Below are 17072 nucleotides of genomic sequence, written 5' to 3'. Positions count from 1 at the left end.
CCCATTCTGGTATTCTAGACAAGCTCACCAGCCTGAACATAAACCCCTATGTCACAAGATGGGTTGCCAATTTTTCTCACAGACAGAACCCACATGGTGAGAGTAGCGGGAGCTAGGTCTGACTCTAAACCGGTTACAAGTGGTGTACCTCAAGGCTCAGTCCTAGGACCCCTCCTGTTCGGCATATACTTCTCAGAGGTACAGACAAACACAGGAGGAGTATAGCTGACCAAGTTCACAGACGACTGCAAACTAGGGGCTGTAATTGACACACCGGCTGACACAGACATCCTCTAAAAGGGTTTTACTGAGACGGATACCTGGTGTCAAAATCATAGCCTCAAGCTAAATGCCAAAAAGTGCATAGTTATTCCCTTTCGAAATAAAGTACCTACAAATTACCACATAGGTGGTAGTCCCCTAAATACAGAAAGCGTAATAAGGGATCTGGGGACCCAAGTAGATAGTAATCTTTCCTTTGATAATCACATTGCCAAAGTGGTTAGAAAATCCTTCTATGTGGCCCACCTAATCACAAAAGGATTTGCATCCAGATCAAAAGAGGTCACTGTACCCCTCTACTCATCACTCATCAGACCCATCATAGAGTACAACGCCCCATTTGGGATGTACCTTACAAGACACATGCAACAGCTGGAAAGACCACAGAAGTACCTCACCCAAGAGGATCACTGGCCTCAAACAGATGCCCTATGCAGCTTGACTGAAGAAACTCCAGCTGTACTCAGTTGCGTACCGTCTGCTCAGAGGTGATCTCTGCCTGACATACAAGGCCATGTCCAACCCAGAATTGATGGACATGCTCCACCTAAAGAAAACATTATCCCCTCGAGCCACACACTCTAGGGATCTAAACCTCATCACAACAATAAATGGGATGTGCTGGAGGGATAGATTCCTGTCCCAGAGACTTCCCATGCTTTGGAGCAAGATTCCATGCTACATTAGGCAGAGCTCCTCACTAGCACTCTTCAAGAGAAACCTTGACGAGTGGATAGGAAACAGAAAGTTTTCCCCTGGGATCAATTCAGTGGCTCTGCTGGACAGAGACACAGGGAACTAATCTATGGGGGCAGCAAAAGCCAACACATTCTGGCTAGGCTTATAAATGCCTTCAGGCAGATAGCCCTAGTACCTACCCATGAACAGGCATACTTTTCCCATTTCTGTAAATATTTCAATGAGCAAACACTCAGAAATGAATGTCTTGCCATCACATAAAAGCTTCAATCTCCAGAACAAAATGGCTTCAGGAACTGTGTGTTAGATTGTACACTTTCTAAGACATAAATTGTTTGTGGTAATTTAGAAAAAAATATCATTCCAGTTGGCAGTGCATTTTTAATAGCACTTACATTTCACAAAATATTTACAGTGCAGCATATTTTCTTAATTTTTTTTAAATAAAATGCTCAGAAATGTAAGAATGCTTGTAGTTTACCAAAGGTATGACATTCCATACCCACTAGTTATGAATGAGTTGATAATGGTTTAAGTAGCCAGTATTTTCAGATTTGAGGCAGCATTGTAGCTTAGAAGGGATCAAATCCTGAGTGTGGCGTTGCCTGGTTTCAGTTAGCAACTTGGGCATCTGACGTGCTGGCTGGGTATCTTGGGTGACTGTATGGGCATTCGGCGTTTCCTGTTAGTCTGTTGTGGAAGCATGTTTTTACAAGACTAGAGGCATGGTTCAAAGAGGAGGAAGGGTGGTGGTCCTGGCAGTGCTCTGCATGTCTACATTGCACATCCTCTCCCTGATGCAACCAATGATTACAGGGAAGGAAAGAGTAATAAAGCAGGCCAAAAGGAGGAAAAAAAAAAAAAAAACGACAAAGGTAATAACAGGAGCCCCCCAAGAACGCCTTTAAGTTCTACATCTGCCCCAGGCTAGATCGGAGTTAGTTTGGGGGAAGAAAGAAGAGGCAGGTAGACCCTGGAGGTGGAAGAGGGCACTAGGGTAGGCCATAGGATAACACATGGGGTACATGAAGGACTCAAAAGAATATTTTCACTTTTGAGTTCAAAATTATTTTCTCAGAATAATATCTGAAATTGTTTTAACTCCTTTAGGGGTATATTTGATGTTCTTCATTCCACATTGCTGCAGTCCTAACTATTGGGTAGTCCGCTGTCCAGTCGGCCCGAATACCAAAGTATATGGCTGACGTCAGGGTACTAATGCGCATGACCGACATCATATCCTCAGTCTTTTTTGCCGCATGGTCCGATGCAGAAGCAATTTTGCGAGTGCAGGTTGGCGTTCTGAAAGTTTCTGAAGTCAGAGTTTCAGACCGAATCAAAGTTATTAAGTACCCGTGGGGAATATTTTGGTTTTTCTTGCCTCAGTATTTAACCGGATGTCAGAAAAGTGAATAACTGTATTTCTTGTGGGAAACAGATACCTCATAGGGATTACCATACTTTGTGTATACCTTGTTTAGGGCCTGAGCACGACGTTGTTGGATGCCGCTCTTGTGCTAGATTTAACAAACGCACTATTAAGAGAAGGTTAGACTGTGCCAGGTTAGTTTTATTATAAAATGCCGACAAAGTAGCAAAGCCTAGAGTGGAAGAACCGACAGTCCCTGCCGCCGGATCTTTAGAAGGCTCAGTGGAGCCCGAGGGTTACGCAGGTGTTTCTATGGGGTCTCAGCAAGCGACTTTACTGATACAGGCTGTATCCTAGGAAGTAGGCCAGGCTGAGGGGCTTCTCAGGTGGCTGTTCTTCCCTCTCTTCCTAAGGTGGTTAGGGCCTCCCTTCTGTTTCCAAGGCTTCTTTGAGAGGCAGGCCAAGTTTAACTTCAGTGGGCGTGTCTCCTAGTGCTTCAGGGGCTTTGCCTAAGAAACATATGCTTAAAATGGGAGAGGATTTGATTACTATGATTAGAGGTTCTATGCCTCCTGATAAGAGGCCTAGGGTAGAACCTGAGTTTGAGAGTTTTGAGCAATGTGAGGCTTCTGAGTCTTCGGCTGAAGACTTGCAGGAGTATCCTCCTTATTCTGATTCTGATGTGGATGATTCTACTCCTTCAGCTTCTCCTCCTGAGGATTTTTCATTTTCAGAGACTCTGCATTCCATGAGGGAGCATTTTAAATGGGAAGGTCAAGATTTCTCTGATTCCAGGAAGAGGCTTAGGGAATTCTTGTTTTACCCCAGCATAGGCCTTTAGCTATACCTCCTGTTCTGAATGTGGTGGAAGATGTTTTTGCAGAGGCTTCCCTCAATCCTGATTCTTTGCCTCCTGCCCCAGTTAAACCGGATAGGTATTATAGGGTGCCTGAAGCTCATAAGTATCTTTTTAAGAGTCCTAGGGCAGACCCAGAAACTGTCTCTCAGGGGCCTAAAGGTGTGAAGGCCTCTGTTGTTAAAAATCCTGTTCCTCCTGATAAAGAGGCAAGGGCTTTGGATAGATGGGGAAAGAAAGTGTATACTTCTTCCACTTTAGCCATGAGGCGTTGAATTGTCAGTTTCACATGTTAAAATATCAGAATTATCTCCTTTCACAATTGAAATCTAAGGTGGATGCTCTGGCAGAAGGTATTGAGTGTAAAGAGTTGCAGGATTTAGTTCATGTGTCTGAACAGGTGGGTAAACATTCCTTGCAATGTGGTTTTGATGCTGTGCAGGCCTCCTCGAGGGTGGCTGCCACTGGTTCTGTTCTTCGTAGGCATGCCTGGTTGAGAGATCAGAATTTAGCTGAGCATGTTAAAACAAGGATTTTGGATGCTCCTTTGCAGTCTGATGTGTTGTTTGGTTCGCCTGTGGAAGCAGTCTTAAAGAAAATGGAGGACAAGGCTAAGTCTATGCAAACTGTTAAGGATTTTTGCAGGTGCAGCCTCAAGTTTAGTAGAAATTGGCCTACTAAGGGATGGACTTATCCTGCTTATGATTCCCAGTCTAGGGGTAGGTCTAGACGTGGTAGGGGCAGAGCTCAAGGTTCTTTTAGGCCTAGGACAGGGAGTTCCCCTGCTCAGACTTCTGGTGAGGGCAGGGGTCAGTCCTTAAGCAGACCCAATGACCTGCCTTTTCAGCTGCCAGTACATTCGGCAGCACCTTTGGGAGGAAGGCTGTCTCTTTTCAAAGAAAATTGGGATTTAATTACCCAAGACAGATGGGTTCTGGATATCATTCACCACGGTTACAGGTTTTATTTCCATACCATGCCTCCTTTCAAAGGCATGCCAGACATTCCTCCTCTACAAAGACAAGAGGCTCACAAGCAAATTTCTCTGTTGCTCCACATAGGGCCATTCAGCCAGTTCCTGTGCCAGAAAGGGGCCTAGGATTTTATTCTCGCCTGTTCCTAGTACCGAAGAAGGGGAACACGTGGAGGCCAATTTTGGATTTATCTATCCTCAACACTTATCTGGACATTCCCAAGTTCAAAATGTTGACGTTACAACAGCTTTTACCTTTGCTGGGCAAGGATCACTGGATGGTAACTTTAGATCTCAAGGAAGCTTACCTTCATGTGCCTATAAGACTAAGTTGCAGGAAGTATCTGCCGAGCTGGAAATTCTCATTATCAGTTCTCTGCATTGCCCTTTGGCTTATCCACTGCCCAGAGTATTCACAAAGGTTCTGGCTCCAGTGATAGCTTACTTCAGGCTAAAAGGAATTCAAATCTATCCTTACTTGGACGACTGCCTGATTCTAGCTCAAGAAAAAGAAGACCTTCTACAGCATTTGGATTATGTCATAGCAGTGCTAAGATGCCTAGGGTATTCTAATAAAGTCCAGTCTAGTACCCTCTCAAGACATGTGCTTTCTGGGTGTGAGACTGAATACAGCAGCCCAGATGGCCTTTTTAACCCCGGACAAACAAAAGACTCTTTCCAGTTACTTCCATCAACTATCTCTTCAGTCCGGGCTGACTGCAAGGACAGTCCTTCAAGCCTTAGGGTTCATGGCATCTTGTATTCTGGTGCTTCCCAATGCCAAACTGCATATGAGGAAGCTGCAATGGTATCTCAAAATGTATGGACACAGCACTGCCAGGATTTGGACACTGTCATTCAAATAATACCTTGCATTCAAAAGGAATTTCTGTGGTGGGCTCAGGAATGTCACCTAAACAAGGGACTCTCTGTGACCCGGCCAGAGGCGAGTCAGATTCTAACGACAGATGCCTCAGACATTGCTTGGGGAGCTCATCTAAATGGAAAGTGGATACAAGACAAGTGGCCTGCCAGACTACAGCATCTACATATCAACATGAAAGAGATGTTAGCAGTCCAGTTTGCATTAATGGCTTTCAAGGAGTTACTTCTTCCAGGGCAGGTGTTGATTCTAACAGACAACACAACTGTCATGTGGTACATCCACAAACAAGGGGGAACACATTCTTACCCATTGTGCAGGCAAGCAATGATTTTATGGCAGCTTGCAACTAACTCTTCAGGCAAGGTTTCTGCCGGAGCACAGAACTCCTTAGCAGATGTGTTAAGCAGACAAATCATGGATCCCAGTGGAAACTGGATCTTCATGTATTTCAAAATTGACAGTGTCATGGGGAACTCCAGACATAGATCTGTTCGCTTCTCCACTAAACCACCAGCTGCCAAAGTTTTGCACAAAGAGGTTTCATCACACAGCTTGGAAAGTGGATGCTCTTTCTTTCAGTTGGAAAAATCTTCATGTGTATGCTTTTCCACCTCTGCCTCTTCTCCCAAAGGTGCTTCTAAAGGTCAGACAAGACAAGCCAAGGATGATTTTAATAGCTCCAGATTGGCGTCGGCAGCACTGGTACCCATTACTGAGGAGTCTGGTAAGGAAGCCTCCATGGCCTTTACCCTTGATTCCACACCTGTTGTCTCAGAGGGACGGTCACCTGCTCAATGTCAAGCTTCAATCTCTTCATCTAACAGCCTGGCATATTCTGTTTTGAAAGACAGCAGGTCTCAACTTCCTCAACAAGTTTTAAATGTGATTATGGAAGCCAGAAGACCTAGTACAAGGAAAGTGAAAAATGGAAGAGATTTTTATTTTGGAGTGCAGCAAACAATTTGGAGATTTCTGAGCCTAATTTGAGTGTGGCTCTTCAATATCTTACTGAGTTATTGGACAAAGGTTTGTCTTTCTCTTCCATTAAGATTCATGCTGCAGCAATTTCAGCTCACTATGATTGTGACCCACCATTGTTTTCATCCTTTGTTCAAGCAATTTCTTAGAGGGGCAAAGAATATAAGACCCGAGCTCCTACTCCTGCTTGGGATCTCAATTTTGTGTTGGAGAAACTTACTCTACAACCTTTTGAGCCTACTGCTGAATTGAAATATTTGTCATGGAAGACTGCTTTTTGTTGGCCATTACTTCTGCAAGAAGGGTTTCTGAGTTGCAGGCCCTTATGGCGGTAGAGCCTTTTGATTTTCCATAAGGATAGGGTATCATTAATCCTTCCTTTATGCCTAAGGTGGTTTCTAGTGTGGCTTTAAACCAAACTATTCATTTGCCTACTTTTTATGCAGATCCCCAAAATAAAGGGGAAAAGATTTTGCACTCTTTAGATGTACACAGGCAATATTATTTGAGCAGGACTAAGGATTTTAGGCAGTCTCAGCAGTTGTTTGTTTCTTTTGCTTTGGGTTAGGGCAAGCCTGTGTCAAAACAAACTATTTCTAGGTGGATTGGGTTTTGCATTGCATTTTGTTATTCCCATCATGGCAAGGAGATTCCAGCTGGAATTAGGCCTCATTCCACTAGGGCTACTGCCACTTCTACAGCATTTCTAAGGGGTGGCCACTAAGGATATTTTGGAGGCAGCTACTTGGAGTTCAGTGCATACTTTCTCTAAGCATTATCACCTTCCTCTCTACTCTAAGTCTAGGGCTGGTTTTGCCACAGCTATTTTGCAAGGCATGTTGTCAGTTCCTGCTTCCTTATGATTTGCCAGCCTCCCTTACCTCTGCTTTGGGATTCGTTAGGACTGCAGCAATGTGGAATGAAGAACATAGTACAGTTTTGTACCTACCATAAATGTAGATGTTCGAGGATCCACATTGCTGCAGTCTCTGTGTTTAAGGGTGGTTGTGTAGGTGAGGTTATATTCTGGTAATTTTGTATATATTGTACATATTTTTGGTGCAGGTATGTTTGGAATTTTTGGTTTTGGCCTTAGCTTTTCAGGGTCTTCTGACATCTGGGGCAAGAAAAGACTGAGGATATACCCAATAGTTAGGACTGCAGCAATGTGGATCCTCGAACATCTACATTTATGGTAGGTACAAAACTGTACTTTTCTATCAATATCACAGTTTTTCAGAAAGTGAAAAAGGCTGGATGGCTGGGTTTACATAACGAGTCTTCACTTCTTGGTTGAAGTAGTAGAACAAGTAATTTATAAGCACAAGTAGTCACTAGCTACAAAGTGAGTGTAGGTCTGAAATTCATTTCCACACACTTAAGGTGTGCTCATTCTGTAATATATTTATTTATAATCAGTGTAACATTAGAAGATTTCTGACTAAAAATATAATTAATGTCTGTGTATTGCGGTAGTTTAAAAACATGCCACTTTTTTTAGTTTTTGGCAACTTTAGGCTGTTGCTTACACAAGAATGAGTGTTCCTCTGGAGATCCTTCTTAGTAATGTCAGCAGTGTTTAATTTTCTGGTATTAAGGCATATGTTCCAATTATTTATCCTCTGAAATGTTGGTGAACCTGATTTTGCTTTTTAACTAAGATGTTTTTTACTGATCCAAGTTATCATACTGGAAAGTAAGGCCAGTATTCCTTGACAATTCCTAGCTCTGCTCAAAGTGCTGAGGTTAGTGGTAATGCACAGATAGGAGGAGATTCAGTGACCCAAGTAGAACGGCTACTCTAGTGAAAAACAGAGTAGTGTACAGCTTATGCAAATAACTGCTTAATGATATCAAAGTGAATGGTTTAGCAATGTATAAAATGTGTATGTTGTGGCTATGTGAATGCTGGTGTACAGGATGCTACAGTGTTAGTGAAATCCAGGGACCTTGATGTGGTGTACCACAGCCCTCTATATGGATGCAGATGGTACTTTCAGTACCTAATTAATTACCACATTGCTGACCAGCAGACCATAGACTGTGTCATTGTGGGAAAAGGAAGACCAGAATTTAGCTTGTCAAATTGTGTTAACCACATGCAGAATTAAGGGGAATGTGTGGATAGCCAGTTACAGTGGACACTAAGGTACGCCTGGATGTAATTGTCCTAACTACAGTGACATTTCAGTGCCTTACAGTGGATAGGCTAGGATTATTGGCTGATGAGCCCCTGTCAGCAACAATCAAGCCATGGGGAAGAGGCGTTATAATGCTATGCATGCAAAGCAACAAAATGTGGTGGAAAATGTTTTTGAGCAACTGAAGAAATGCTTCTGCTGTCTTTATATATCCAGATGCATTGAAGTACTCAGTTGAGACCTGCAGCCAGATATTTTCAGTGTGTGTTAGGTTGCATAACTTGTAAGAAATGATCCCAGCAGAGGCCCCATACCTTTCAGAGAAGCAGATGTGGATCAGGCAGTAGCAAGACCCCATGCAAGGCAGAGAAGGCAGCACTGATCAAGAGGTGACATATCATTCAAATTTGTCAGAATAAGGCTTCAGGGACCCCCCAACAGCATGTAGGGGAAATTACTTTAACATTCATGGCATATGAGAACAGTATTTCCATATGACTTGGTTTATTGACCAACTAATCCAACACATGAAAGGAGGCAGGGATGACGCACACAGTCGCAGTAAAACATAACCGTTAATTGAGTGGTGGTTGTTTGGTGCATGTCATTTTGTAAGGTACTTGGTATACTGCTAGTACATTTTAAGGAGATTAAATAAATTCTAACTGCTGTCTTACTAAACATTTTAAGATTAGTATTCTTGTAATCCTGTTTCTACTGTTCATGTTTTTTTTTCTCCAGCGATACCCTGCAGACAAAGCTTATTTTATTGCCAAAGAGATTCTGACAACAGAGAGGACCTATCTAAAAGACCTGGAGGTCCTTACAGTGGTGAGTTAACACTAATACGTTGCATTTTATTATATTGTATTTCAGATATTTTTTATATTTTTATATCTTCATCCAAAACATGCTGTTGCAAGCATGCTTACTTTTTTCACTGGGGTAGGACCTATTAGGAACAAATCCTGTTTTTTGAGGGTGATCTGGAAGCTTTGCTGTGGTTATGTAACTGGCTTAGAGCCATGCAGGGGACAGGTGGAGGTGATGAGATTTGTACTGACATCAGTAGAATGTAGTTTAGTGTCTTAACTTCTAAGCTATGCTGCTGTGTTTTATAATGCCAATTATGAATTTTTAAAACATCTTGGTGAATGTGCATTTAACAATATATGCAACTGCTGTATTTCATAGTGTGTTTTTTACTGTTGTAGGCTCTTCTAAATCAGATGTACTGTCTCTTTCTTTTTCTTGGCACCACGGGAACATATTTCCTTTTTATGGTGTGACATTTGAGAATTGTCATTACATTAACCGAAGGGACACTCTTCTTGTCTTGCTGAGATCCACTACAGTGTTTTTATCTTAATGAATAGGAGTACCTGAAGACCATCAAACAGGTACAACTGGGAAGGTTGCTAGTAGCTTTCAATGACAAATAAGTAATTGACATGGAGGATGGGACTTGATCTAGACATTTATGTCTTGGCCAGAAGATCGGGGCAAGATAATTTTACTTAGAAGAGGTAGTCTTTTTTTCCCCAGAAAGCACTGTATTGGGGATTAGGCTTAAAAAAGAATAATCAGAGCCTCATTATTATTGGATGCAGACTTGGACTTTTACTTGGAAGAATGCATCCAACTAGCATCAGTAAGAGAGAGTAGGATAATCCAAAGCATGGCCTGAGCATTGAAAGACACAAGAAACAAAAATCTGTCTTATTAATGGCAATCATTATAGTGGGAGAAAAGTCCATTTCCTCCAACATTTTATTTATTTACACTTTGTTGACCTGGTTAACATGCTGTTGCCTCAGAGTTGAGGAGATTTATAGGACACAGCTTCACCGAATAGGAATGGAGACTTGACTTGTACATAAAGTTGAAAGTTTGATGTGATCAGTGTGTTGGTTTTTGATAACTGATTTGATCCATTGCCCATTCATTCTTTTATTTTTTTTTAGAGAAGTATCCTAGATCATCAGTGGAATAGCAGGGAACAGAGAGCAGGGAACCAGCACTGCATGAGGATCCTGTCTGAGCCTTAATCAAATGACAGAGCATTTCTGTTACAGACTGGGCTTTTGCTGTGGCCAACACCAGTTAGACATGCACATAAGACTTAAATGAAAGCCACTGTCACCTGACAATGAGGCATTTTCACATTCATTGTTTCTAAGCAGAAGAGTTAGCATGTACTTAGGAGCCAAATAAAACAACAAGCTGTGCTGTATGAGAAGGCCATGTCTTGGGTGTCATGATAGAAAATTTTTGTCATGGGGATTCCAAGATGGTGGTTGTGTAGCAAACACCCTCTCCACAAAGCTCCCATTCAACTATTTGAAAAATAGTCTTAAAGCCAGCAAATATCAGAAAAAGGACTAATTTAAAAGGAAGAACTAGCATTCATTCAGCTGCTAACATGCCTGAATATCAGAATCGGGATTTAAAAGTATAAACTGCCTTTTGTCTCTCTGGTCATTTTTGACACAATCCACCATGTGTAAATAAGAGGCCTGAAAGCATCAGTACCTTGACAGAGGATAGCAACTACGTGGGACAAGTAAAGTAATTGTGATAAAATGCCTAAGGAGCTGGAAGGCGTGGAAACACAAACATCAAAAAACAAATTATCTGCTATTGCTTCTCCTGAAAAGGAGGTCATATCCAAAAGGCATAAAATATCAAAACTTCAACAGGAACAATCCAAACACGATCCTAAACAAAAGTCGGGAAACACCATTCACATGGATGAGCTTAAAACTGCCCTCTTACCACTTCAAACTGTAGTGCAAGGTTTCTCCGAACAACTTTCAAATTTCGGAAGTTCAATTAATCAAATTGCAGAACGCTTAGACCTAGTGGAAGAAAAAGCAAAGGCAAACGAGCTCCAACTTGAGTCATTAAAAGAAGTGAGTGCCAAAGACATGACAATAGCTGACATAAAACAGAAAATCCTAGACTTGGAAGCAAGAAGTAGGCGAAATAATATTGTCAGGGGGCTCCCATTAAATTATGAGCACACTCAACTTGTCCCAATACTCAAACAAATGTCTAATGATTGTCCTAGTGAGATTATAATTGAAAGGGCCCATCGTGCACTCTACAAAAAACAAAACGCTGTAAATCCACAAATAATTTATGCCAAATTCCTCAACTGTCAAGATGTGCACAATATTTTATCTGCATTCAAAAGTCAGAAACATTTTAAATGGTATGGCTACGTGATTTCTCTCTCATAGGATCTCCCACTGGAAATCAAAGAAAGGCACCAAAAACTTTCCCCGTACTCTGCAGATCTCATCAACTGCAAAATTAAGTTTCAGATGAGATTTCCTAGCACGTTATCCTTTCTAAGCAGTGAAGAAAAATACACCATAGACTAACCTAAAGATGCTAAATCTGTCTTTATAAAATGTTTTAGTAAAGCGCCCAAATTTTAATCATTAGATCCTTGCAGTGACAAACTCCATTCTCAGTGTAAGCTGGTAAATTCAATATTCTTCCTTCCGACTGCTGCTTTTAGCCCTCATATGCCATAATAAACTTTTATTTTAAATCCAGAAATAGTACAGTTGTGCGCATGGGTCCTAGGAACAAAAGCTCCAATGCAACTTAGCCACCAGGAGCCTTTTAACGTTAACTTCCGAGTCCAAAGGATGTCACTTTAAGAGGAACTCCCTTCTGTACCAGATTCAGCAGTGATAGAGGCATTCCAGCTTTGTTGTCAGGGAATTAAACTCATCATCAACATGGTAATATTTTGTGGCTGTATTCAAGGTGAATATTTAATGGTTTATCCTACTCACGTCAGTTCATATGATTTCACAAGCAAACCATCTGGATCTGCAGCTTTGGCATTAGTCTAGCTGATATAGCAAGCAAGACTCTGTATTTCCTTTAGCTTTCGCATGTGCAGTTTTGATTCAGAAGAATGACATTTCTATGAAACAGAGCATGGACCAGATTCTATTTTTGTATCAGTTGTTAATTTAAATTAAAATTGTTTAATTCCTCTAATTCAAAGGTCTGCTTGTTCATCTCCCTTATTTCTGTATCGGATCATGGTCGAAATAGCACTTATCAGCGATCTAAGGGGTTGCAAATGGCTGATGTTCCTTATATAGCTGTATTATACTGGTGGTAGCTCATTCTCTAAAATTAGATCTTGGAATGTTATGATTATTGAGCAGTTTATTTTCTTGCTATTTCTATTAGAGCACTTCATTATGTAAAGATCCAAACTATGGTGTACTGAATCTGCTAACTTTAAATAATTTGTAAATTTTTGTTTTACATGAGACCTGAATACAGTGTAGTGACTATAGGACAAGTATTTATATTAACATGTTGGCTACGAAGCACTTCGTCTTTGTGAAACTTAGTTCTTATGTTTCTAATTAGAAACAGTGGATGTAGAAGTACAAATTTTACTCTAACTTGTGTGTGATGAAGCAATCAGTTTGTGTAATAAGACCTGCAACATCTAATTTTATCTGACAAGGATAATCGCAGACTGTTCCCTATTTCTGTATTCCCAGTTATAGCTAGAAATCATTCTATCTTACTTCAGCAATTCTCGCTTTGGGCCAATGTATGAAACTTTTATAAATCCTGATGTGCTACATGAGGCGATGCTTAAATAACACTTGCAGACTCTCCATGTTTTGCAGTTTTTTAGGTCATTAGGGATATTTTTATATGTCTCTGCTATTTGCTGCTTCCAAAATTTAAGTCAACTGATATTTCATGATTCTAAAAACTCTTAACTGGCAGAGCGTTCATTTAGGGGCAATGTGGATGTCCTAAGTAGGATAGTAGATGGAGGCATTTGGGATTAAGACATTGATGGTATATAGAGTGTAGATAAAGTTGTCTAACAAAATGGGTAGTTTTACTGCCAAACAGAAGTTGCGATTTTAACGTTGATAATTTCAAAGATGTCTAACATTTAACTTTCTTTCTCTTTCAAATAAAGTGGATAAGTTGGGTAGGCACATGGGTTGTTTTGAGAGAGTTTTCTGCTGCACTTTTGTCAAATGACACATTTTTACATATAAAAATTTTCCTTGGGTCATTCAATAATTGTTTTGATTCTACCCATCGCAATTCCATCCCAACTCCTAGATTAACGCTTCAATTGATAGTATGTGTAGTCTGTGGAAGCTAAACTCCTGGAATGTAAGAGGGTTACATGACAAAAAAAAAAAAATTGCTGATTCATTTACTTCTGAAGTCAGAAGCAAACATCTGGTTATTCAAGAAACACATATGGTTAAGGAGGACTGGACAAGTGAGAGAAATAGGAAATGGATAAAAGACATTATTTCAGAGCAAGCTCCAATTCTAAAGGAGTAGCAACTATAATTAAAAACTCACTACAGGTCTCAGTTACAGACCTTGGAATAGAACCTGGGGATAGATGGTGTTATTGTACGGCTACAAACCCTTTGCTTGATAAACCAACCCTATTTCTGAATGTTTACAGCCAATGTGCTAGACAGCAGAACTTTATCCTAAAAATGTATAATATATTAGCTAACTTTCCTAATCATTACTGTATTCTGGGGGGAGGGTTGGAATGCTGTAATAGATCCAGGATCGGACCAGTCCAGTAAATCCAAATCATACAACACACAAGCCTCACTGGCTTTGGCTGATCTCATGTTAGTTTATGGTCTTGTTGATCCCATCTCTTTTGGTGATGATATTCAGAAAAATAACAGCTATACATATTTTTCTAAATGCCACAATTCTTGGTCACATCTGGACTTTTTTTCTAATTTCAGAAGGGTTAATAAAATGGAAAATAAATTATTTAGCTGAACCTAGGTTTTTCTCGGACCATTCAAAGATTACCTTAACAATAAGCGTTGCACAAAATTCACCCAATATAACTAGAGGTTGCAATTGGTCTTTAAACAATAACCTGCTATATAAACACTGAAGTGACTAAAGAAATTCTTAAAACCCTAACAGAATTTGTTGTGAGCCTAGATAACACAGGTATTCCATATGATATACAGTGGGCTTCATGTAAAGCGGTGGTCAAAGGAATACTTCTCGAGAAAGCCACTTATCTTAAGAAAGTGAGGAAAGACAAGGAAAGTCGACTATTGTCCGAAATTGGGGAATTAGATAAGAATTGACAAGAGAATCCAACTCCAGATTTGGAATGTCTAATTGTAGAAAAACAAAGAGAACTATTTGATCTACACCAATTAATTCAATTACTCCATGCAGGAATTGAAATTTATAGCTAAGTACTCTGAATGGGCACAAACCCCTTCTAAAGCTTTAGCTAGACTAATTGAAAATAAGCAGGAGGCCTCTAGGATAACCCTCATCTACCATCAAGATAAATCATACAAAACAAACCTACAAATTGTGCAGTTATTTCATCAGGCCTACTCTAACATCTATGCTAGGAATGATCAACAAACCCCGATTTCGGAGATAGAAGATTATCTTGGCAATCTTATATTTCTGAAATTAAATGCAGATCAAAAAGTGATTCTGTCTGCCCCAGTGGATCAGCAATAAATATTAGATGTCATTGGTAATCTTAAATTAGGAAAAGCTCCAGGCCCAGATGGTTATACTCTGGATTTTTTTACAAAAACTTTCAGCCATAATCTGGCTCCCATCCTGCTTAAGATGTATAATTGTATTTCCCTCAATGGCATTTTGGACCTTTATATAACTCAAAGACCATAATTATCCCTAAAAACAACATGGATAAATCGAATCTGAATAACTATAGACCAATTTCACTGATGAATGTTGACATTAAAATCTTCTCTTTTGGTGGAAAGACTCAAAAAAGTTATGCCCTCCCCAATTTACCAGGAACAATCTGGCTTTATGTGCAATGTACATACTTGGGATAACACTTTGACCCTGGAAACTATGATTAACCTTGCCAAAAAAATGACAAAAATCCTAGACATGCTTTGATATTAGATGCGTGTAAGGCATTTGATAGGCTCAACTGGAGCTTTGCAGCATTATCCCATTTTGGTATCCCCACATATTTCATTGATATAATTAAGAAGTTATATAATAGTTCATATACATGCCTATTTATTAATAAAAAGTATTCAAACCCAATAAAAATTTCCAATGGAACAAGGCAAGGTTGTCCACTGTCTCCCCTTCTTTTGAACCTATATTTAGAGCCCCTTTTTTGTATATTACGCAAAAGACATATTCAATACCTAAACTAAGTCTGGCTGTCTTTGCAGATGATCTCAATATGTATTTTGAGCATCCCAACACAGATCTCAAGAAATTGATCAGAGCTTTTGAATACCTATTCAGTCACCTCTGATTATAAAATTAACCAAAGAAATCTTATATTTTCCTTATTAACCCTTCAAGACACAAGGAAAGCTACTTCCCACACTCCCCTTTCAACATGGTATATCCCTTTAAATATTTAGGGATTTGCTGTGATCATTCTTATCCTTCCATTATGCACTCTAATGTGCTGAAACTATGTTCAGGGATCTCACAGGATATGTCTAGATGGCAACAGATAAAACTACCCATGTTGTCAAAACAACTATCAAAATGAATATCCCCCTGAAGCTTTTATATTATTTCAGTGCATACTTTTCCATCATTCCAACTAACTTTTTCACTAAGACACATAAAGCATTTGCACAATACATCTGGTACCCAAAAGTGGTTAGCGTTTCATATCAAAATCTTATATTCCCGAAAGATAGAGGGGGTTTAGGTTTGCCAGATTTACAACTTTATTATAAGATCTTATGTGCTAATGGTCATCAGTTGTAAATTACTATTCAGACAGTGAGTTGTGGACTCCCTTTTGGGTTAAAATATGGCATAATCATGCATCTAATAACAAATTTAACCCTAAAGCACTTCCCTTCTTGGAGACTGCAATTCTTAGAAAAAGTTAAAACTTTTCAAGAGATCTTTAAATAACTTAAGCTTGGTAAAGCCCTTCTACTATTCCAACCTATCCATCTAAATCCTAATTTAAAAATGAACAATAATATAATCAGTCTTGCTGACTCCTCTAATAAGATACTGCACACTTTGGGATATTTATAAATTTTAGGGACAGTTCACTTTCAGAATTGCAGGAATTATTAAACCCAAGTAAAAAGTACACTATAATATTACGTCATATAAGAGAAATAATCACATTTCTATTCAAGGGTAATAAGATGGATGAAACTGACGTTAAACAGGTATCAGAGCTTAATGAAAGCTCTTTCTGGTAAGAAAAGCATGTTAGCCTTGTCCTATAAATACATATATCTAATCAAATACCAAAAGAGACTTATGTATTCAAAATTTTGGGATCAACAAGGATCTGTCTTCTCGGAAGACCAAAAACTAACTGCTATTAAATCCACCCTTAAAATATCCCCTTTTAAAAAACTTGTATACACACAATTTATGATTAATAATAATTCATACTTTACTCCTTCTATCTTAAATAAATTTAATTCTAAAGTCTCCCCTGCATGTCCCTGCTGTTCCTACCCCCAGGCAGGTATTCTCCATGTTATGTGGTTCTGCAAATACTCACACAACATCTGGTGCTCTCTCAAAGTGCGATTAGACAAAATGGGCTACCACAAATCAACCCTTTCTTGGAAAATGGCGATACTTCACATCACTGACCTTAAACTCTCAAACTTGAGATTGCATGTCTTAATCACACTTTATTAGTTAAACTTTACATAATCAAATATTGGCTTGGTCGCACTAAGCTATCTTGGAAAGGTTTCAGAACCATGGCAATTAAATATTTAACTTCTCAAAAACTTATAAGTTTTAATAAATATGTTTACTTCCAGAAATTCTGGAATACCCTCTTCGATCATATTTTCAATGATTAGGTAATTGAT

The 17072-nt window shown here is 39.5% G+C and overlaps 1 protein-coding gene across 1 annotated transcript in view; it reads left to right on the top strand.

Annotated features, from left to right (window-relative positions):
* Positions 1-17072, top strand: part of LOC122801240 (FERM, ARHGEF and pleckstrin domain-containing protein 2-like) — a 963231-nt gene that overhangs the window by 353952 nt on the left and 592207 nt on the right. Inside the window, exon 4 of the mRNA XM_044070791.1 lies at positions 8926-9015. Coding sequence (XP_043926726.1) covers positions 8926-9015 — 90 coding nt within the window. The remainder of the gene's footprint in view (positions 1-8925; positions 9016-17072) is intronic.

This window comes from Protopterus annectens, chromosome 4.part1 (assembly GCF_019279795.1).
Source record: "Protopterus annectens isolate FY-2018-M chromosome 4.part1, PAN1.0, whole genome shotgun sequence".
NCBI lineage: Eukaryota > Metazoa > Chordata > Ceratodontiformes > Protopteridae > Protopterus > Protopterus annectens.
The sequence above is the reverse complement of the archived record's forward strand: the minus strand, read 5'-3'. Positions and strand labels throughout refer to the sequence as shown.